Raw genomic sequence first — 23291 nt, 5'->3', positions numbered from 1 at the left:
AAGAGTAAGAGTAAGAGGATAGGATTTGTGACTTGTATTTCCCTGTAGCAAATAATTTCTATTAGCAAAAAAAATTTTTTTGATTTGTTTTTTAAAGATTGATTTATGTATGAGTACACTGTCACCGTCTTCAGACACATCAGAAGAGGGCATCAAATCCCATTACAGATGGTTGTGGGCTACCATGTGGTTGCTGAGAATTGAACTCAGGACCTCTGGAAGAGCAGTCAGTGCTCTTAACCACTCTAGAGCCCAGTTTTGAAAATTTTAAGTGGTTTTGTAGATGTTAGATTTTTTTTTTTTCTTCTTTTCTTTTTGCCTTTTTCTCTTTAATGAAATAGGATCTTACTATGTAGACCACCATGTTGGCTTCAAAAAGTCTGTGCACAGACATGCATGCTTATATCTGTCTGCATGTGTGTATATGCGTGCATCCTGATCTCAGAGATCAATATTTTTATTAATCTGTTGCTACCTTCCTGTTCTGTAAATGTACCTGAAGCTCATCAATTCAGATAGGTTAACTGGCCAGCAAGCCCCAGTAATCCTGTTGTGCTTTCCTGGTACTATAGATTCATGCCTCTGTTCTTTGTTTTGTTTTTACGATGCTGGGAGTCAAATCCAGGGTTTCATGCACTCTAAAGCAAGTGTGCGCCCAATTTCTAAGTTGATGTTGGCATTTATACCCAGGTTCTCAGGCTTTACCTACTGAACCATCTTTCCTTGCCCCATGTCCTCAAATTTTTGATGTTCTTGTGTCACCTTTGAAGTATTGGATGGAGGTATACTCAATCATTTGTTAACTTTCTTATTTTTACTTTAAGATTTTTATTTTTATTGGGACAGAATCTCACTTTGCATCCTTGACAGGCCTGGAATTTGTTGTATAGACCAAGTTGTCCTGGAGGAAATTCTCAATCTCCTGAGTTTTGAGATTAAAAGGATTTGTCACTATGCTTAGCAACCACTTGTTGATTCTTGAGAAAACTTCAATAGTTACTCATATATTATGAGTTCTAGTGTTTTTAGAAAAAGAGAAAGGTCTAGTTTCTGGTAGAGATAAATTCTTATATTAGTGTTCTGGTAGAAGAAAAGAATCCTATTTCTCAAAAAAATTTTTTTTTAATAATTATTTATTTTATGTGTATGAGTACACATCAGACACACCAGAACAGCGTATCAGATCCCATTACAGATGGTTGTGAACCGCCATGTGGTTGCTGGGAATTGAACTCAGGACCTCTGGAAGAGCAGCCAGTGCTCTTAACCTCTGAGCCATCTCTCCAGCCCTCTCAAAAATGTTTTTATGAGACATTTTCTTTCTGAGATGTGTATGTGAGACAAAAAATTGTGAGAGTAGGGGAAGGGCAATGTTAGAATTGATAACTCTCTTGCTGTCTAAGCATGAAGACTGGAGTTTAGATTCTCACCACTTACAAGCCACATGGATGTAGAGGCCTGTTTGTAACCTAGAACTTGGGAGAAGGAGATGGGATCCTCTGTGTAAGCTGGCAGCTAAACTGTCCAAATAAGATCAGCTTTAGGTTGAGCCAGAGAACCTGCCTCAGTAAAATAAAAAGTGGCACAGAAAATATTTGAAATCAACCTCTAGTTTCCACCTACTTGTGAACACCTACCAGCACAAACACAACATTGTGTCTACACATATGAACATACATACATACATGCATACATACATACATGCATAACAGAGAGAGAGAGGAGAGAGAGAGGAGAGAGAGAGAGAGTGCGCAACAAAGATGCCTAGGTAAATATATAGAAGTGGGTGGACTGTATATAGAACTTTTATCTGCAAACTTTTAGCTCAAAAGAAGGGGAAAATGATTTCCTTCATGGTCTGTGCAATACCTTTGGCAGGTCAGCGTCTATATTCTCTATAAGTGCTATTGTACATATTTGATTTTAATTTGGCTTTGTATTTCCCAGAAGAGCAAGTTTATGCAGTGTCCCCTATAGTTACCTGGTTTAACCCAGCAGGACTTATGAACCTGACTTGTGCTGGTCTTTTCTTTTTTTGGGGAGGGGGGGGGTCCCATCTCTAATAGCAGAGAGGTCCTTTTGTCTGTTTTCTTTGTTCAGCTTCCACACCTACTTATTCTCCTTTCATTAAACACGTGCCAAGTTTTTGTAGTTTTCTACTACTGGTGTTGTTTCTCTTCATATTATCTTGGTTTTGTTTATACAAAATAAAGAGATGTTACTTGCATGTTCTGTTTTAAATTTGTTGCTACCATCTCTTTAAATGACTGCTAAGACAAAGCTGAGGTTTTTAAAGATACTGCATGGCATGGTAAATATGGTGGGGAAGAGGGTACGAAAGGATCTTACATGGATGGATGTGTTTATATGTATCTCTGAAGTCAACTTCTTTCTTTTTGCTAAATTCTAACAATCATACTATTGCTTGTCAAAATGTTAATGCAGAACATGTTTTATGACACTTAAATTTATTTTTCCTTTTTGATTCCCTCCAATCCTAGGTGCATGGAGGACTGCAACAGAAGAGTGGGGAACTGAAGATTGGAATGAAGATGTAGGTATTCTTGGGCTAGTCCTTACCTAATGTATTCTATCCCTAAGTTGTGTTTAGGGATAGAAAATGGATATATTTCTGCCTTTCTAAATCACTGCTAAGATTCTGACCTAAAACTTTTACATCCAAAATAGTGTTCTGAACCAGAACATTTCACATATGTTATATGAAGGAGACTGGGCATGGACAGGACTCTGTGGAACCACACTATGGAAAGGGCAAGTGCAGGTGTGTAAGTCCAATACCTGATTGTCAGATTGACCCAGGAAGATAGCCTGGTTGGGTAGGGTACCAACAATGAAATTAGGACTGGGAAGAAGCTAAATGGTAGAACGCTTGTCTAGTATGTGTGAGAATCTTGCATTCAAATCCTATCACTGCAGAAAAATCGTTTTTAGTTAAGCATATACTAGGTTGTACATTGAGTCACAGCTGCTAATGTCATACAGCTGTACTTGGAGCTGTTGCATTATTTGGTATCGAGTCCTATGATAGATTGGCAGTTGATAGTTATGATATCTAAGCCTTAAGTTTAAAATCCAGTTGGTTGTGAAACTTCTAACTACCCAATGCCCAACTCTAATTGAAATGACTATGCAGTTAGATATTTGCTATCTTGACTTTACTTGGAAAACGTATAGATGGGTGGTTTATAAAGATTTTCTTGAATATTATCTGAGTAAAAAGAATTTTAATTGGTCACAGTAAAACTTTTGCTATGAATTCTGGTTTTCAGTGATTATGGATAAACTCATTTTAATATTTTAAATTTGCTTTTCTTTATATATAGGTAGGTAAGGTAGCTTTGTCAAGTTGTTTTGGTTGTCAGTCTTAGGTTTCAAAACATTACAGTACACCAGCATCACGGGGTTATGATTTTCTTTTATCACTAAGCTAAACGGCTTTCTGAATATGAACAAGTTTTACCATCTGAAATTTGGTTTATGTTAATGAGGAATATATTTGGGATACGATGGGTTTTCTGTTTATTACCAAAGAGATTTTGGTAAAGACTTGAAGAAAACAAACCTAATTCAACTTTTTTATTTAGGAAGGAGAGTTATCCCCTGTAATTGGTTACATAATTAGATGCCTTACAAGTAAAATGTAGTCAGTATTAATGCAAAATTTGTATATAGCTGAAATTCCTGAAAAGACATTATTATTTGGCCAGCGCTTGGACCTGAACTGCTCAATAGCCAGATAAATTAACATTTTTTCTTTCTTCATCTTGGTCATGCTTTTCCTTTCATTGGGGGAGAGAAAATGGTGGAAGATAAATGTCCTTTGGGTAGAGGTAGGAGTTGGGGTTTATAATGAGAAATTGAAAAGGTGTTTCCTCAATATATGTAACTAGCACAGAGATAGCCTTCCTGTGAGTTCAGTCTGTATATGATATGACTCTATTATGTTTTATTGTGTTCCTTGGTTCTATTCCTTAATTGGATAAAACCATTAAGCAGTCTTGAGATCAACCCATTTAGTATTCCTCAGGGTAGTTTTTGGGTTTTTTTTGTTGTTGCTGTTGTTTTTTGGTGTTTTTTTTTTTCATAGAGTTTCCTTTTTTCGTACTGAATTTATTTACCTTACCAGGAGTAATTTCCCACACCAGGAGTAATTGATTCCTTTCTTTACAGCTTTCTGAGACCAAGATCTTTACCGCCTCTAATGTGTCTTCAGTGCCTCTGCCTGCGGAGAATGTGACAATCACTGCTGGTCAGAGGCAAGTGTGTTGTAAAATGACTGTACCTTTTTTTAAGCTTTTTTTTTTTTTTTTTTTTTTTTTTTTTTTTTTTTTTTATTTTTTTAAGTAATACTTACTTTACGTATATGAATACACTGTCACTGTCTTCAGACACACCCGAAGAGGGCATCAGATCCCATTACAGACAGTTACGAGCCACCATATGGTTGCTGGGAATGGAACTCAGGACCTCTGGAAGAATAGTCAGGGCTTTTATCTGTTGAACCATCTTTCCAGTCCTTATTTTTGGGTATTTAATAGATGTTGAGCTAATGTAGATAAAATTTGCTAAACCATCAGTAGTTGGTATTTTATTTAATGGCTTGTTCTCCCTTGGACATGGGTGGACCTGGGGAAAGCTGAGTATTTTCTTTCTCCCTCTTGGTTTTAGTCATTCTACCTTGGGTCACTACTTTTGCATAAACTCAGGTGTCACTGAAAGCTATTGTGAGTAACGGAGCATAGTATTTTGAATTTCTTTTTCTCTTTTTGATGAGATGCTGGGGGTGATTTTAGATCCTTGTGAATGCTAGGCTTATACTGTACCTTTGAGCTACACATCAACCCCATAATTTGTTTATATCACAGGTAATCTTTTAAGTTTAGAGAAAAACTTCTAAAACCTTCTCAGTTCTAAATCCATTTGAGTGTGCTAGTAATCATATATATGGTGTTTGGTTTTTGAAACAGAATTTTGCTCTTTAGGCCAGGTTGTCCTTAAGCTTTAAAGTAGTCCTCTTGCATTAGCCCTCTGTTTATTGGTGTTTGCACCACGATGCTCAGCTGAGTGTATGTATTTTAGAAATTAGTATTATGTATTAAAATCATAGCTAAACAGTTTTAAATTATTTATTAGAATTTGATATTCAGAGTAGAGTGTCAAGTGTGATGCACAAATTTAATCTTAGTAGTTGGAGAGAAAAGCAGGTGGATCTCTGTGAGTTCTAAGCTAGTTAGAGCTACATAGTGAACCCTTACCTCAAAAAAATTTCTGAGTATGTTATGGCCCATGGTTATTATAATTCGAGTACTTGGGAGGCTGAGGCAAGAGAAACATAAATATAAGGCAAGTCTTGGCTACATAGTAAGACTCCCCCCAATAAAAAAGACCCCAAAACCCCTCAAACCCTTGAAGATTTAGTATTTCATTAAATCAGTGCTATCTTTAACTTAAATGTTTAACTATTTTGTCAGTTTGGCATGCAGTTACTTTGATTAATGGAACATATTAGGACTTTACAAGACTGTAGCATCAGAAAATAGCCTTCATGTTGATTTAACCATGATCTAAGTGTGCAGGGTATGCTAGAATGTTCATTCATAAAGATCCTTTTCTTGCCCAAACTAGAATTGACCTTGCTGTTCTGTTGGGGAAGACACCATCTTCAATGGAGAATGATTCATCTAATCTGGATCCATCTCAGGCTCCTTCCCTGGCTCAACCTCTGGTGTTTAGTAATTCGAAGCAGAATGCCATATCACAGCCTGCTTCAGGGAGTACATTTTCTCATCATAGCATGGTAAATATGAAACAAACCATTACACTAACCCCAGCAAACACATACACAAGACTATTCCTTTTTCAATGATTGTTAAGATAGAGCCTCACTGTGTGTAGGCTAGTCCTCTGAGAGTACAAACATGAGCATCATTCCCAGCTGCTCTGTAGTGACAATTTTATAGTTTTGTAAGAATGTTTTTGTTTTAAACCCATGTATGGAATATTGTTGCTTCAGATTATCCACAATAGCTATGATTTGCCTCCTGGTCTTGTGGGGGTGTGATTTTGCTAGTTGGAGAAAGTGTCTTTAATTGTGTGATGTTTGGAATTCTGGGGACTTTTTAGAGGATATGTAATTGCTAGGGTCTTAAGAGGTGGGATGGGTTGTTGTTGGGGTATTGCTTTGTATTGGACACAGTTAAGTAGTCATGTGCAAAGAAGAAATAATAAGAAATTAGATACCCTTATGGCAAAGATCAAACTTGCCCCAAGTTTGTACAAACTCAATAGTTCTAATCAGCCAGAGGTAGTCTAATGATTATCTTACCTCTTTTGACCCCTGACTTTATTCAGTGATCTCTTTACTTTCTTCTCTATCCCTCTCCTATCTAGTGTTAGGGGGTTGAAAAAATAAAAGAGGAATGGAGAAAAGTAGTGAAAGATACCTATACTGTTTGGCTTATTTTTAATTTTCAGATCATACAGTACCTCATTCCTTAAAATTGAATAAGTGTTATAAATGCTTCAATATTCCAAGCAGAAGTTTCTGGATTAGTTTGGTACTGTTATCTATTAGTATCATAGCTAAATAGTTTTAAATTTCTACCCAATTATTTAATTTTTAGAATTTGATAGGCTGCCCTTCTTTTCCATTTGCTTACTCTTACCTTCTTAGACCTCAGGGAAGTGAGTAAGGTAAATACCAGTAGTTGTTGTTTTTAAGAAAACTCTCTCTCTGTGACTCTGGCTAGCTTGAAACTCATTGACTAGCCTTATTGGCTTCTAACTTGAAACAGTTTTTGCCTCCTGGATGCAGAGATTTAGAGGCATGTGCCCATGCCCAGCCTAGTTTCTTTTCTTTCACTGTCTATTTACATTTTTACTTTTTTATTGTGGCATGGTATTAAATAATGTCTCAGGCTGGCCTCAGATTCATGGTATAGAGGAAGAGTACCTCTAGTCTTTAGCTTCTAGGGGCTGGGATTGTAGGTATGTGCCAACATCACCTGGTTTGTATAGTGCTGTGAATAAAATCACAGTGTTTGTGCATGGTTGGCAAGCATTCTAGTAACTGAGCTAGCCCTCTTCATTCTTTTTCATTGAGAATAAATGTTAAAGGATCAATTTTCCTTAAAATGTAGTAGTGCTTGTATCATAGGCTTTTGCTTACTTTATTTTCTGTGTGTGCTGATGTCCAAGGAGGCTAGATTCTGGAGTGTTAGTTTCCTTGGAACTTGAGTTTTGGTTTGTTTCTTTTTAAAATTTTTTTAATGTAAGGTCTGCATGCATATGTATACTTTTTGTTTTTTCATTTTTCTTGAACAGTCTTACCATACATATGTATGTGTATATATTTGCGCTTACACATACATATACACACACAGACATACACCACACTGGTCTTGAACTTCATTTCAGATCCTGCTGAAATTATAGATGTGGAACATGTCTGGTATTTTTCTGCATCTTTAATGCTTTGTCCTTGAATATTTGATTGCGGTCTGGAGGGATGGTTTTGCAGTCGGTGCTTTTGCTGCTCTTCTATAGGATGAACACTCAGAATGGGCATGTCACAACTATCTGTAACTCCTATTGCCAAGGTTCAGATGTTCTTTTCAGCATCTGTGTGTACCCACACAGATGATATTCCTACTTATGTAGGAACCATACATACAACTAAAAATAAAAATAATTCTTTTTCAGAAGAAAGTGATAGTAACTAGTTGTTTGAGGCCATGCCTTTCCAACAGTTTCAGACTTTTGAGAGATTTTTTAACATTTAAAAAAAAAATTTGTTCTGAGTTTACATGTGTTCACCTGCTGTTGCATCTGTACAAGCACATGAGGAAGTAAAAGGACAACTTGTAGCATCCATGAGAATCCTCAGAATCAAACTCAGGTCATCAGGCTTGCCATGATAAACACTGGATCAGTGGAGCCATCTCAGCAACCCATCTTCTGAGATTTCCATTTGCACAGTCTTGAAATATAGACTGAAGTAGAGAAGAAAAAAAAATCTTTCCTTCTTTAATAGTCAACTGTTTTTCCTTTTACAAAATACCTGAGTAAATCAACCTAATGGAGGAAAGTTTTATTTTGGCTTGTCATCATCAACCATGTCTATCTGTGGTTGGTTAGCTTTGCCTTGGTGATTGGAGAGAATTATTAAGAAAAAAATGATGCTTAGTGTTAACATGCATTTGTTAATGTACGCAGAAAATAGTCCAAATCATGTGGACTCGTTGATTAGTGTAAAATTTGGGTTAGCCCTATAACTTCTCTTTGTTTCTGGTAGTTAATAATGTTCAAATGAGGTTCCAGTTGGTTAGTTTTGAGTTGTTTTGAGTTGCTTAATGTAAATTAATTTTGTTTTTTGAATGTCTATTAGCATTAATTTACATAGTAAACAATGACATTTTCATATATGTAGTTCATTTTGATAATACTTGTTCCGTTTTTTTAGCTTCTTTTGACCCTCACTCTCTTCATCTTTTTGAAACTTGATTTCTCTATGTAGTTTTGGCTGTACTGGAATTTCCTATGTAGACCAGGCTGAGCTCAAACTGACTGAATTACTTCAGCCTCTAATCCCTTCCTCTTGCTGTGGTTAAAGGTATGCATACTGTCCTTTGTTTGTTTGTTTGTTTGTTTATAAAGACAGGATCTTTGTAAACAAACAAACAAATAAAAGCACAGTGAGGTGCATCCCTTTGTAGCCCTGGCTGTCTTAGGATTTAGTATACAGACCATGCTGGCCCTTGATTTGCACACATCCCTCCTCCCACCCCCATTCCTATCCTGTCCTGGCTCCTTTTTTTTTTAAGATTTATTTATTATTATATATAATTACACTGTAGCTGTCTTCATACACACCAGAAGAGGGGATCAGATCTTATTACAGATGGTTGTAAGCCACCATATGGTTGCAGGGATTTGAACTCAGGACCTTCAGAAGAGCAGTCCATGCTCTTAACTGCTGAGCCATCTCTCCAGTCCTTCTACTTTTGTTTTTGGTTGGTTGGTTGGTTGATTTTGTTTTACCACTCTCCATTGCAAGAAACTTTTGACTAAAACTGACAGAATAGTTCTTTAGTTTCATTTGATAGGCACATTGTGTCCATTTTTCAAAGCAATAGTTCTCCCTCTTGTGCCTTTGAGTTCCCTGGCCACTGGCTTTTGACCCACTTTATGGTTACTTTTCCTTTTGTGTTTTGCCTTTTGTTTTATTTAGTTATTCACCCATTCATTTATTCATCCGTTTGTTTGTTTTGAATCAAGGTCTCATAGCCCAGCCCTGCCTTGAACTGCCCACTCATTATGGCTGAGGTTGACTTTGTACTATTTTTGGGTTTTTTGAAGCAGGGTTTCATTGTATAGCCAGGACTGGCCTGAAAATCTCAGAGATCTTCTTGTCTCTGCCTTCCAAGTGCTGGGATTAAAGGCGGTATATGTCATCATGCTTGAGGACCTTGAACTTAGGATTCTCTGTTTAGCTTTGCAAGTGTTAGTATATCTTGTTAGATTATTATCAAGTACTGATTGATTTGAAAATGTGAAAGTTTAGAATATTCTCCACTTAATAAAGCTTTATCTCTGTGGAAAGAGTTGTGATAGATTTTAATTTCTCTCTCTCTTTTCTTTCTTTCTGAGACAGGGTATACCATTCACTGTGTATCTCACGTTGCCTTCATGCTCATTTATCTTCTTGCCTCCCAAGTACTTAAATTTACTGTTTTATTTATTTTTTTTGAAATAGGATCTCACTGTACAGTCCATGCTAGCCTTAAATTGTATTCTTTCTCCCTCAAGCTACTGTATACTAGGATTTCAGACCTGTACCATGCTTGTCCTTAAATAAGCTTCCTACAACTTTATGATGTGTACTACTTTTACTTCTATTTCAGATAGGAATTTTTCCAAAAGATGCAGTCAGAATTTGTATATAGGTATTGAGACTCTAGTATGTGTGCTCATAATAATGCAGTATACTTAGTCTGGTATAAAGCTGGTCTTAAACTTCTCTGTAGTACCTAGAGTATAGGCATTTGCTATTCTTTGCTTGGTAGCATTCTATGAGTAGTATTATTATGTGTTGACTTTTGGTCTGTCTTTGTGAGTAAGCTGAGGAAGATTACCAGCTGTAAACTTCTCTGATCTCTTTGTTGATCTGTAGGTGAGCATGTTGGGGAAAGGATTTGGTGATGTTGGGGAAGCTAAAGGTGGCAGTACAACAGGCTCCCAGTTCTTGGAGCAATTCAAGACCGCGCAGGCCCTTGCTCAACTGGCAGCTCAACATTCTCAATCTGGAAGCACTACCACCTCCTCTTGGGATATGGGCTCAACAACACAATCACCATCACTGGTGCAGTATGGTAAGTTGACGGGTGACTTAACTCTTTGACACAGAAGAGATTTATTTTCTAGAAGATAGGGACGGACTGGATAATCTAAGACTATATACAATTGAATTTAACTTTAGTTCTATTTCTTTATTAATCTGGGATTTTGAGAGAAATCTCTTTAGATTTTGTGTGTTTGTGTGATGGTGCCCTTGCTGGTTTCAAAGTTCCTGGGTAGACCAGGCTGGCCTCCAAGTCAGAGATCTGCTTGTCTCTGCATTCTGAGTGCTGGGATTAGAGGTGAGCATCATTAAAACTCTCACTTGGTCTCTTGATTCTTAACCTTAAGAGCCAGCATACCCTAAGGATTCTCTTATATCTGCTTCTCCAGCGCATATATGCATGTAATATAGGATTACACGCATGTGACAATACTGTGCCCATCCTTTTCACATAATGAGAGTCAAACTCAGGTCTGTATACTTTCACAGCACTTTAGTGACGGAGACACCTTACCTAGCCCTAAATTCTTCTTTGATTTATCTTCAGTTTGATGACCGTGGCCATCTTAGAATTTTATACTTTAAATTTGGATAATTTAGCTCTTAAGCTCTCTCTCAGCTTTCTTACTCATCTCTAGCCCTCCTCCTCTCTCTCCACATGGTCATAGCTGACCTCGTTCTTTCTACCTTCTCTCTTTCTCCCTGCCTTTCTACAATAAAGCTCTAAAACAATAATAATTAAAAAGAAAAAAAGGATAATTTACAGATATGTGACATATACAGACAGGTCAATGGTATTGATTTTTCTGGTTTCCTTTTTGTTTTTTTTTTTTTTTTTTTTTTTTTTTTTTTTTTGGAAAGGATCTGATTATATGCAATTTGGGTACCTGGATGGTTGGATGGATTGATATATGGGTTGTGTATGCCATGGTACATGTCTTAATATGCTTCTGTTTCTGTGATAAAGAAATGACTAAAAGTAAATTAGGGAAGAAAGAATTTACTTATAGGGAAGTCAAGGCAGGAACTTGGAAGCTGGAACTAAAACAGAGATCATGGAGGAACTCTTTACTGGCTTGCTCGCCATAGTTTGTTTAGTGTATTTTCTTACACAGCCCTCTCATTTCAGTTATTAATCCTGAAAATACAGGCCAGGTATGATGCATACTTATAATCCCAGCATTCTGACACAGGCAGGTAGATCTCTTAAGTTGAAGTCTAGGACAGCATGGTCTACACTGGAAATTTTATTTAAGACAACCAGTACCTTATAGTCTCAAACCAAAAAAAAAAAAAAAAAAAAAAAAAAAGGAAAATGTGTGTGTGGGGAGGAGGGATGGGGTGAGGGATGCAGGAAGAAATGCAGGGGCTGGAGAGATGGCTCAGCAATTAAGAACAGTGGCTATTTTCCCAAACATTCTGGATTCAATTCTAGCACCCATGTAGTGGCTTACAATAATAAATTGCAGCCCCAGGGTCTCAGAGGGTATTGGGCAAGTGTGGTACATAGACATGGATGTGGACAAAACATTTGTGTGCATAAAATAAATACTTGTTTGTTTTTAAGAAAATGCCCTAAAGACTTGCCAACAATCGGAGACATTTTCTCAACTGAGGTTCTTCCCAAATAACTCTAGTTTGTATCAAGTAAACAAAAATTTCAAGTGGCAAGAATCTTTATGCACCGAGAGCCATTTTGCTAGCTGGAGTTCTTGAATCTTGAAGGTCTTATTCCTAGTACTAGTATAGGACAGTATTTCCTTGGAATGTATTGATATCACTGGCTCATAACTTATTGTGTTTCTTCTTGCAGATTTGAAGAGTGCAAATGATTCGACAGTGCACAGTCCTTTTACAAAGCGCCAGGCATTCACCCCATCTTCAACCATGATGGAGGTATTCCTTCAGGAGAAGCCACCTGCAGTGGCTACCTCGACAGCTGCACCACCTCCCCCCTCTTCTCCTCTGCCAAGCAAATCCACCTCGGCTCCACAGATGTCTCCGGGGTCTTCAGACAACCAGTCCTCCAGCCCTCAGCCGGCTCAGCAGAAACTGAAACAACAAAAGAAGAAAACCTCCTTGACGTCTAAGGTACTTGAGGGAGATGCTGTTTTAAGGCAGGGAGGTTATGGGATTTCAGGATAAGATAGTCTAAGGGTTTATTTGGAAATATAAAGTTGAAAGGAATAATTTTATTTCTACAAAAACATTTACATATTTTTTTCCTACCTTTTTCATAGATTCCTGCTCTGGCTGTGGAGATGCCTGGCTCAGCAGATATCTCAGGGCTAAATCTACAGTTTGGGGCATTGCAGTTTGGGTCAGAACCTGTCCTTTCTGATTATGAGTCCACCCCCACCACGAGCGCCTCCTCAAGCCAGGCTCCTAGTAGCCTATATACCAGCACGGCCAGGTAGAGGAATCATCACCCAGAAGACCTCTTTTGGTAGCTTAGTTTTGTGCTTACTTCTTCTCTGGAGAGGCCATATCTCTGACTGGATAAAAGTAGTCAATCATAGCATTTTGTTGTGTGCTTTTAAAGAAATACATTGTTACTAGGATCATCTATGATTTTAAACATTTAGATAAATGCCATTTAGGTACTTCTAGAATGTCTAAGCTCAGTTTTTTGTTTGTTTTGTTTTGTTTTGTTTTTTATGTGTGTATGTGCAGACATACACATGCATCTGGAGGCCAGGGGTCAATATTAGGTGTCTTTCTCAATCACTCGCTACTTTATTTTCTGAATGAGCATCTCTCACTGAACCTGGAGCTAACTAGACCAATTTGGCTAGCCAGTAAGCACCATGAAACTTACTGTCTCCATTTCCCCGGTGTACTGAGATCATAAATGTCTTCTTCAGTATCAGATCATGCCTTCATTGTTACATGGCAAATGCTGTACTAACTGAGCCATCTCCCTAGCTTCTCAAGGTTTGTTTGATTCTGACAGTTAAAATGCAGCACCTCTAACAGTACCTTGACATCTCCTGCAGTGAAAAGTGCTTTATTTGCTGTGGGACTATGTTTGTGAAAAGTAAAAATAGGAACTCAGGAAAAACATAAATTAAATTAAAAAAAAAGCCATAAAAATAAATGAACCTTTTCTGTCTTCTTGTAGTTATCAAGGAAAGTCATCTTATGCATAGATAATTTTTCCTTAATACAGATATCTGGCTTTAGTCTAGATCTGATTAGTTGAGTCATAATTGCCACTGATGCCTATAAAGATTTTATGTAAAAAAAATATTCTGGATGACTGTTGTGGCTCATGGGAGTAGGGGAAATATGTGAGGTGAGAGCAGATGCTGTGTTACAGAAACGAATGATTGATCTGCTATTGGAATAAAAACATTTCAGTTAAGAAACTACAGAAAGACAGGCTGGGCGTGCTGGTACCCTCAATCCTAGCACTCAGGAGGTTCAAAGCCAGCCAGGGCTAGTGACAACCTGCCCCAAAGGGGAATGCTGGAGAAGTGACCTGGTGGTTAAGTTCACTTGTTGACCATGTAGACAACTTGATTTTCAGAATCCACATGATACATAGGCATACATGTGAACAAAACACTGGTATACATTAAATCTTAAGTTTTTTGGTTTGTTTTTTCATTTTTCAAGACAGACTTTCACTGTGTAGCCCTGGCTGTCCCAAACCTCATTTTGTAGGCCTCAATTCAGGCATCTGCCTGCCTCCCAAGTGCTGGAATGAAAGGTGTGCACCACCGCTGCTAAGAATTTTTGAATCATAATTCAAAAAATGTCCCCCCCCCCAGGAAATTCTATCAATAATGAAACTGATCAAAAGATGATTTTTCTTGTGCCAGGGTTTCATGGTGTGATGTGTAGGGGTACACTGAGTGCTTCAGCCTCCCATGTGCCTGATAAGTTTCTCCTTGTTAATTAATTGAAAGTATTTTATCCCAATAAAGATCATCGTCATTTCCTAAGACATTTTTCTTTTCCACAGTGAGTCTTCATCTACAGTTTCATCTAATCAGAGTCAGGAGTCTGGTTATCAGAGTGGCCCGATTCAGTCGACAACTTATACCTCCCAAAATAATGCTCAGGGCCCTCTATATGAACAGAGATCCACACAGACGCGGCGGTATCCCAGCTCCATCTCTTCATCACCCCAAAAGGACCTGACTCAGGCTAAGGTAGTAGCTTAATGATTCCCTGGGCCTTGGTTAGCAAAGTAGTGGGTAAAAGTCCCTCTAATATTGTTTCACTTTTCTGGAAATGGTGCTACAGTCTTGGAAGTGCCAACTGAGATGCTGACAAAAGCACATTTCTGTGATTGGTAAACTAAACGTTATTTTCAGCAAATGTGGGGGAGCCTCAAGATTCAGAACATTTCTCTTTGCAATAAAGATTTGTTTGTTATGGCAAAAACTGTCTCAAATACCTGTCCTTTCCTCATAGATCAGATTACTAAACTTTGGGGTGCATATATATTAGTAAATCTACGTTACTCTGGTAAAAGGGATAACATATACCTAAGATGGTCTGAAGTACCTGTCTAGCAGGATGGGTCTTAAGAATTGTTTTATTTTTAAACTATTTGGTGAGGGTAGTAGCTGTGTGCATATGAGTGCTGGTACCCTAAGAAGCCAGAGACATCAGAATCCCTGGAGTGGAGTTAAAGGGGGTTGTGAGCTGTCTAATATATGCAGTAGGAATTGAACTCAGGTGCTCTTTGTATGTAATCCATGCTTTTAACTGTTGAGCCATCTTTCCAGGTTCCCTAAAATATATTTGACCAAAATTAAGTGACTGGTAACATCTCTCTTACAAGCTTGTCTCTCTTCTTGCTTTTTTTTTTTTTTTTTTTTTTTGCTCCAGAATGGTTTCAGCTCTGTGCAGGCCACGCAGTTACAGACCACGCAATCTGTTGAAGGTAAGTGTTTTCCAGGCTTTTTCTTCTTGGTTTTAGTGGCTTTCCTCAATGTTGATGTAGAGTTGTTCGGGTTTTTTTGTAAGGTAGGAAGGATCCTGTTGTGTAGACTAAGCTGGCTTCGAATTCAGAAGAGATTTGCCCACTTCTGCCTCCCAAGTGTTGAAATTAAAGACATGTGCCACTGCGCTCAGCTCTGTCTGTGTGTGTACAGTAGTCAGCTTTCAACTTCTCTATCTTTTGAGGTCTTTTGTTTTGTTTTATGTGTATGGGCATTGGCCTGTGTGAGTGTCTGTTTACCAAGTTTGTGCCCAGTGTCAGATACCCTGAAACTGGTTGCAGATGCCATGTGGATTGTTGGAAATCTGGGTCCAATGGAAGAATTTAGTACTCTTAACTGCTGAGCCATCTGTCTAGCCCCATATCTTTTTTTATATTTTTAAGTACATTGGTGTTTTTCCTGAATTTATGTTTATATGAAGGTGCCAGATCTAGGAACTGGAGATAACACACATCCCATGCAGGTGCTGGGAATCAAACCCAGATCCTTTGGTAGAAACGCCTTTGCTCTTATCTGCACTAAGCAATCTCTCCAGCCATATTTGGTTTTTTTGAAATACATGTTCATGCTATAGCCATAGCTCCTCTGAAAATCATAGTGATTTTTCTGTGTAAGCTTCCCATGAGCTAGATTATGGACATGAACTGCCATACATAGTAAGTTCTCTATTTCAGTTAGATTGTTAAAATTTAGGTTTTTTTTTTTTTTTTTGTTTGTTTGTTTTTTTTGGTATTGTGAGTACAAGCATGTGTGTGCCACAGCACTCATGGATGACAGAGAAAACTTTTAGGAATCTATTGTCATTCTCCACTGGGACTTTGTCATCAGACTCAAGTCATCAAGTGGTGATAGGAATGGAACCCAGGGCCTGATATAAACAGTTTACCTTGAGTTGTCTCTGCAGTCCAACAAAAGTTGTGCTTAACATAATGAATAACTCCCACTTTCTTTTTTCTTTTCAAGTAGTTGAGGATTGTAGTTTTTCTTTATTCATAGATATTCCTTATTTTCTGATGAGGGGAAATGTTTTCCTATTTCCAGGTGCTACAGGCTCTGCAGTGAAATCTGAATCACCTTCCACTTCTAGTATACCCTCTCTCAATGAAACAGTACCTGCAGCTTCCTTACTGACGACAGCCAATCAGCATTCATCCTCCTTAAGTGGCTTGAGCCATAGTGAGGAGATTCCAAATACCACCACCACACAACATAGCAGGTAATTTGGGGTGAGAATTTAGTTGGGTTTGTGTGTTTCAATAACAGAGCCCATCTGGTCTGGTCTTCATTACTCTACCTGTTAGAGACTACATTAGCCCTGTTTTTGTGAGAAGTGAGGACAACAAAGGAGACTTATTTTCTGCTTTTAGAATCTGCTCGTGCTATGATTGTTCACAACCCTGAAAACTAGCCATTATATATGTCAGTATGATCTCAGAAATCTTGTTCCTCTTTTCTGCTTTTGGTTTTTGTTTTGTTTTGTGGTGATTGCTCATTGGAGTTCCAGGTCAGATAAAACTATAACATTGTGTTAGTGGCTAATGGCAACCTTTTCTCCCTTATAGTGCATTATCTACACAGCAGAATACCCTTTCTTCATCAACATCTTCTGGGCGTACTTCAACATCCACTCTTTTGGTAAGTATGATGCTTGAGAGGAAGTGTGTAGTTCATGGTTTTAATTTTCTAACCCTAAGATTGTCCCACATAATGTAATTTTTTGTTTATTTGTTTTGGTTGGTTGGTAGGCTTTTCCTCTCTTTCTTGAGTTAGATCTTGCTGTGTAGCCCTCAAACTCTATGTGGACTAACTTTAAAGTTCCCCTTGCCTCTGCCTCTCTAGTGTTGGGATTACAGGTATGCCTTTAGCACATACCTGGCTCACCCATTAGGATGTTCTTGAAATTTTCTTTGACCCAACTGAGTTTGTAGGAAAAGGAGTAAAAGGATATTGGAAGTCAAAAGAGTCCAAAAGTTGCACTTAATGGAGCATAATTAAAAGTGTTTTTCCTTTTCACAAAAAATAGGCAGGGACTTCATGTTCTCTGTTAAATGCAGAACAGCATACACTTTTTTTTTTTAAATGGAGGTCCCAATATTTTGGCTGCAGAAGTAGGCAGATCTCTGAGTTCAAGGCCATCCTGGTCTACAGAGTGAGTGCCAGGATTGCACAGAAAAATCCTATCTCCAAAAAAAAAAAAAAAAAGATATTATAGCTCAGTCATGGAGTTCATCATTAATAGGCATAAGGCCCTGGATTAATTCCTACAAAAATTGTGTCTTTTAACTAATATAAGTATGTCTGTTCTTAGCCTGGGAAATGCTTAAATATAAGTCTTTAAAATGGTATGAAGCAGGACGTCTTTATGAAAGTGGTGTCCAGATGAATTACTTTATGGTTGCCAGGGTTACTTAGGGAAAGGTGTTAAGTTTATAGAAGCCTAGGAAAAGCTATTAGAGTTAAAACTTTCTTGATCTCATTCCAAAACAATGAAATTTTAGTTTTAAAGTCAAAGCTGGTACTTTCTTCCAGCTTATATTTTAGTTTTGTAAGTTGAACTAGTGAAGCAAGGTGTGGAAAAGAAGGCTGTGATACACTTTTTAGTTCTAAGCTTTTCTCCCTCACTAATTGATGTCATTGGTCCCTATGGAATTTGTCCCCAGCCACTTTGCTGTTTTTCTGAACAAGGTGATGATGGCCAATGGGCAATTGTGAGGAACATGTAGCTAGAAATTTTCTTTAATCTTAGCAGAGGGAATCCTGGTACCCTAGGTTGGCTTTTTTAAATTTCAGATTTGATGAGGTCATACATTGCTTATCTTCTCTAACCTGTTGCTAATCGTTGTTTCCTTTATCTTTTCCTGTTTCCCTTTGAAGCATACAAGTGTGGAGAGTGAGGCGAATCTACATTCTTCCTCCAGCACTTTCTCTACCACATCCAGCACTGTCTCTGCACCTCCCCCAGTGGTCAGTGTTTCCTCCAGTCTGAATAGTGGCAGTAGTCTGGGCCTTAGCCTGGGAAGCAACTCTACTGTCACAGCCTCAACTCGAAGCTCAGTTGCTACAACTTCAGGTAGCTTTGCCTAGAAGGGTGGCATTCCTCTGGGATGGAGGAGATAGTAAATTGTATGACAGCTAAAAAATGTTTTCTTTCAGGAAAAGCTCCTCCCAACCTTCCTCCTGGAGTCCCGCCATTGTTGCCTAATCCATATATTATGGCTCCGGGGCTGTTACATGCCTACCCGGTAAGTGGGACTGATGGATCTTCTTCACAAAGTGAGGATGGTGTGACTCTTCTTTGTATTTCTGACTTCAGATGGAAGACAATAATTAAAGCAGAATAAATGAATGGTACCCACATTTGGGCAAATGGTTTTTTAAATTTGTGTGTGTGTGTGTGTGTGTGTGTGTGTGTGTGTGTGTGCACCTATTATGTGCTAAGATCAGAGGAAACTGAAGTGTCCCTTTCACCTTTATTCAGGTTCCAGTTTGGCTTGCATTGTTTGGTGGCAAGTACCTTACCTACTAAGCTGTATCACTAGCCAAAAAAAGTAACAGGGTTTGTGTGTTTGCTTTTATGTATCTGGGGTTTTGTTTCCATGTATGTTATATACACCATAGTGTGCCTGGTGCCTGTGGAGACCAGCATTAGATCCCCTAAAACTCAAGTTACATATAATTATACAAGACATGTGGGTGCTGGGAATCAAACCTGGGTTCTGTGGAAAAGCAGCCAGTGCTCTTGGGATAACTGTCCAGATTCTACCCTTCAAAATGTAATAGTTTTTGTAGAGGAAGGACTAAACTTAGACAGGGCCCTTTGCTGAGTATTTATTCTTTGTGAAGTATAATCTGGACCTTGAGCATCAAAGGCCAGAGTATCTAGATGCTTGGTGGATTTCTATATTGCTATTGCTTCTCTACCTCTAGATCTTTTATATATATATATATCTTATATATATATATGTGTATTCAGTATCCACTAAAATGAAAAATATTTATGAAAATTCTATTTAAAAATACCCATTTTGGGGGCTTGGAGAGATGGCTCAGCAGTTAAGAGCACAGACTGCTCTTCCAGAGGTCATGAGTTCAAATCCTAAGAGCCACGTGGTGTTTCACAATCATCCTTAATGAGATCTGATGCCCTTTTCTGGTGTGTCTGACGACAGCTACAGTGTACTCATATAAATAAAATAAAAAAACCACACCCATATTGTCAAATACCCTTAATCCTGACACTTAGGAGCCAGAGGCAGGTACAGGCATGCCTCTGTGAAGTTTGAGCCCAGTCTGGTCTACATAGAAAACTCCAGGACAGCCAGAGCTACATCCAAAGATAAAATAAGAAAAATAAATTAAAAAAAATATTTTTTCAATTTCTTTGGCCAGGTGACATTGTGTTTAAATCCAGCTCTTTGGAGGCAGAGTTCAAGGCCAACTTGGTCACCCAACTGTATTCTAGGCCAGCTAGTACTACACAGTGAGTGCTATCTCAAAACAAAATTAAGAAGTCACTTATTTTTACCCTATGAAAGAAGTTTAGATAATAGAAGAATTATCTAAATTGCACTTTTTTTTTTTTCCCTCGAGACAGGGTTTCTCTGTATAGCCCTGGCTGTCCTGGAACTCACTCTGTAGACCAGGCTGGCCTCAAACTCAGAAATTCGCCTGTCTCTGCCTCCCGAGTGCTGGGATTAAAGGTGTGCTCCACCATTTTTTTTAAATGTATGAAGTTCTGCCTGTGTTATGAATGTGTACCATGTGAAGGTAGACAGGTATGGAGGTCAGAAGGGAGCATTGAACTGAGAACTAGAATTACTGCTGGCAATGAGTTGTCTGGTAGGCCCTGGCAACTGAGCTACATCCTTTGCAAGAACAAGTGCTCTTAATCACTGAGCCCTCTCTCTAACCTCACATTACATACTTTTCAAAAAAGTATTTCCATGTTTGAGTGCTTTGTATATATGTGTGTACTTGATTCCCTTGGAAGGCAGAAAAAGAACATTGGGTTTCCTCGAACTAGAGTTACAGATGGGTGTACACCACCTTGTAGATGCTGTGAATCAAACCTGCTTCCTCTAGAACAGCCAGTGTGCATAACTGATCCAGCCCTCTAGCCCCCACATTGAGTACTTTTTAACAGTAACACTTTGTACCTAGAAATATGGGAAAATGAGAATAAAATATGAATTCTTCACATTTCAACCTAAGTTTTAAAGACTGCAAGAGACAGTGACTGCTAAATAGAAATTAAAGCCTGCTGTTCATGTACTTGATTCTACCTATTCTCCCCTACAGGTGCCCTGATATCAGCCCTTGTCTTTATACAGTATGTAGCTTCGGGAAAGCTTTAAGACCTTTCAAGAAGTATCTAATCTCTTTGTACTTTCCACTTAAAACAGAAGGAAATAATCTGCCTTGTTCTGACAATGAGGATATATGTTCTTTATCTTGACTAGTTCCCATTAATGTTGTTAAATGTCTGTCTTACAGCCACAAGTATATGGTTATGATGATTTACAGATGCTCCAGACAAGATTTCCATTGGTAAGCATGTGGGATAAAAATTTTGGGGGGAAACAAAACATTAAATTGATGGATTGGGGTAGGTGCATTGAGGCAGGGTTTCACTGTGTATGTAACCTTGGATGTCTTTGAACTCACTCTGTAGATCAGACTGGCTTCAAACTCACAGAAATCCACCTGCCTCTGCCTCTGCCTCCTCAGTGCTGGGATGAATGGCATGTACCACCACCTCCAGGCAAAAACTTTAACGTTAGTGTTGAAATCAGTTACTGTAATCCCAGTATGTGAGAAGTGGAGACAGGAAGACCAAGAGTTCAAAACATGCATCAGTTATATAATTAGTTAAAGACCAGCTTGAGTTACAGTACCTCCTTTCTTTCAGGGGGACAAAACTAAAACTGATGGAAGATTTCTCAGTCTGCTCCCCACACATATACTATATATATAAACACATGTGACATAAAACTGTTAACATGCTTCCTATCAACATCAATTTCCTGTTCTGTTTTGTTATTGTTAGAGACCCTTATGATTGAACCTAGAACTTAATGCATGCTAGGTAGGTATTCTACTGCTGAGCTGTGTACCCTTTTCTGAGTTGGATAGGTATACCACGTTTTCAGGCTAGCCCCAAACTACTGGACCTCATATTCTCCTGCCTCAATTTCTTAAGTATCTGGGACTATAAACATTTATAATGATAATGTGTTATAGCATAGATAAAGTACTGTGTGTGTATGTTATTAGTTATAGGTAATGGTCCTTGTCTAGCTTGTTTTTTGGAGTTGGTCTATGTAGTCCTAACTATACTGAGTACTAGGATCAAAGGCCTGTGACACCACATCTCTTCTTATTTTTTACTGATAAGTTCCCCTGAATCACCAAAATTGTGTGTTTTCAACCTTTTAGTAACGCTGGGAGAACCACTATACACAGCTTTTGTTGTTTTGCGTTTTGAGACGAGCTGGGTGTGGTGGCACATGCTTTTAATCCCACCACTCAAGTCTACATAGCAATAACTGGCCTAGAACTTGCTATGTAGACTGTCCTGGTCTCAAACTGTAAAGATCCATCTGCCTCTGCCTCCCACGCAGTACATATGATTGAAGATGCCAGAGGACAATATTGAGTGTACCCTGTTTTATCACTTTGCCCACCCACCCACATATCCTACTTGCTACTGGTACAGGCATGCCCATGGTCATACCCACCTTTTTACATGGATCCTGGAGATCTAGGTAGTAAGCACTCTTACCTACTGAGTCAACTCCACACTCAGCTTCTGAAGCACGTCAGGAGAAAGAAGAACCTGTGTTCTCAAAAATTAGATGGGAAGATCTGTATACTATTAAACCTTGTTGGTCCTACTAGACCTTAATGTGTACCCAATGAGCATATCCGTAGGCCTTGTCTTATTCTACAGATCATGGCAGGCTGGGGGGACAGTGTATGCCAGATTAATTGGGGTTCATATGAGTTGTAAGCTTTTAAATCAGTAACTGGATAATTTGCAATACTCCCAACAGTCTCATGCTTTTATTCATCTTTGTGGTTTTTACGATAAAGAGTGAGTGGAATTTAATCTATGCTCTTTTATTTTGGTTCTAGGATTACTACAGTATCCCGTTTCCCACACCCACCACTCCACTTACTGGGAGGGATGGTAGCCTGGCCAGCAACCCTTACTCTGGTAGGACTGGGATAGAGCTGAATACAGGGAGGTGTATTAGATTTGGAGGTAGAAGCAAGAAGGGTTCCATAATTAAGATTTTTGGCAGAATTGTGAATTTTCTTCCTCCCTACCCCTTGTTGTCATGGATGTGATGAGTCAAGGCTGGGAGTTTCATAATTCCATTATGAATATGTTCCTGTGACATCATTTTTCTTTTAAAAATTTTATTTTATGTATATGAGTATACTGTCTCTGTCTTCAGACACACCAGAAGAGGGCATCAGATCCCATTACAGATGGTTGTGAGATGTTGCTGGGAATTGAACTCGGGACCTCTGGAAGAACAGTCAGAGCTCTTAACCACTGAGCCGTCTCTCCAGCTCCCTGTGACATCTTTTTATATTATCACTTTCTGTTGACTTATTTCCAGGCATTGTGATTCTGGATATTGAATGCAGGTTTTTACCATGCTAAGTATAAGCTCTAGTACTGAACTAGACTCCCAACTTTAAGTATGATTTTTTTTTTTTTTTTTTGGTTTGGTTTGGTTTGGTTTTTCAAGATAGGGTTTCTCTATATAGCCCCGGCTGTCCTAGAACTGACTCTGTTGTAGACCTTGATCTCAGAGATTCACTTGCCTCTGTCTACTGAATGCTGGCTTTAAAGGTGTGTGAGGTCACCACTACCTGCTTGATTTTTATTTGTTTTTACATGACTGACCAATCATTATCTTTTCAATTTCCCTCAACTATTGTTATCCTTAAGCTTTGGAGAAACA

General features: G+C 38.4%; 1 protein-coding gene and 1 non-coding gene across 28 annotated transcripts in view; both read left to right on the top strand.

Annotated features, from left to right (window-relative positions):
• Ubap2l (ubiquitin associated protein 2 like) overlaps positions 1–23291 on the top strand; it is a 57682-nt gene that overhangs the window by 25042 nt on the left and 9349 nt on the right. For all 27 annotated transcript variants that reach the window (XM_021195676.1, XM_021195674.1, XM_021195677.2 and 24 more), the window contains 14 exons: positions 2502–2554; positions 4192–4277; positions 5647–5818; positions 10193–10391; positions 12174–12451; positions 12601–12773; positions 14328–14517; positions 15203–15257; positions 16357–16531; positions 16878–16950; positions 18190–18385; positions 18469–18557; positions 20809–20862; positions 22450–22531. In XM_021195676.1, the coding sequence (XP_021051335.1) occupies positions 2502–2554; positions 4192–4277; positions 5647–5818; positions 10193–10391; positions 12174–12451; positions 12601–12773; positions 14328–14517; positions 15203–15257; positions 16357–16531; positions 16878–16950; positions 18190–18385; positions 18469–18557; positions 20809–20862; positions 22450–22531 (1875 nt within the window). The remainder of the gene's footprint in view (positions 1–2501; positions 2555–4191; positions 4278–5646; positions 5819–10192; positions 10392–12173; positions 12452–12600; positions 12774–14327; positions 14518–15202; positions 15258–16356; positions 16532–16877; positions 16951–18189; positions 18386–18468; positions 18558–20808; positions 20863–22449; positions 22532–23291) is intronic.
• LOC115063901 lies at positions 22232–22369 on the top strand. Its single transcript, XR_003843769.1, has one exon. It is a non-coding gene; the product is annotated as a small nucleolar RNA SNORA58 (small nucleolar RNA).

This window comes from Mus pahari, chromosome 4 (assembly GCF_900095145.1).
Source record: "Mus pahari chromosome 4, PAHARI_EIJ_v1.1, whole genome shotgun sequence".
NCBI classification, from domain to species: domain Eukaryota; kingdom Metazoa; phylum Chordata; class Mammalia; order Rodentia; family Muridae; genus Mus; species Mus pahari.
Note: the sequence above shows the minus strand (reverse complement) of the source record. Positions and strands in the feature narration are given on the sequence as shown.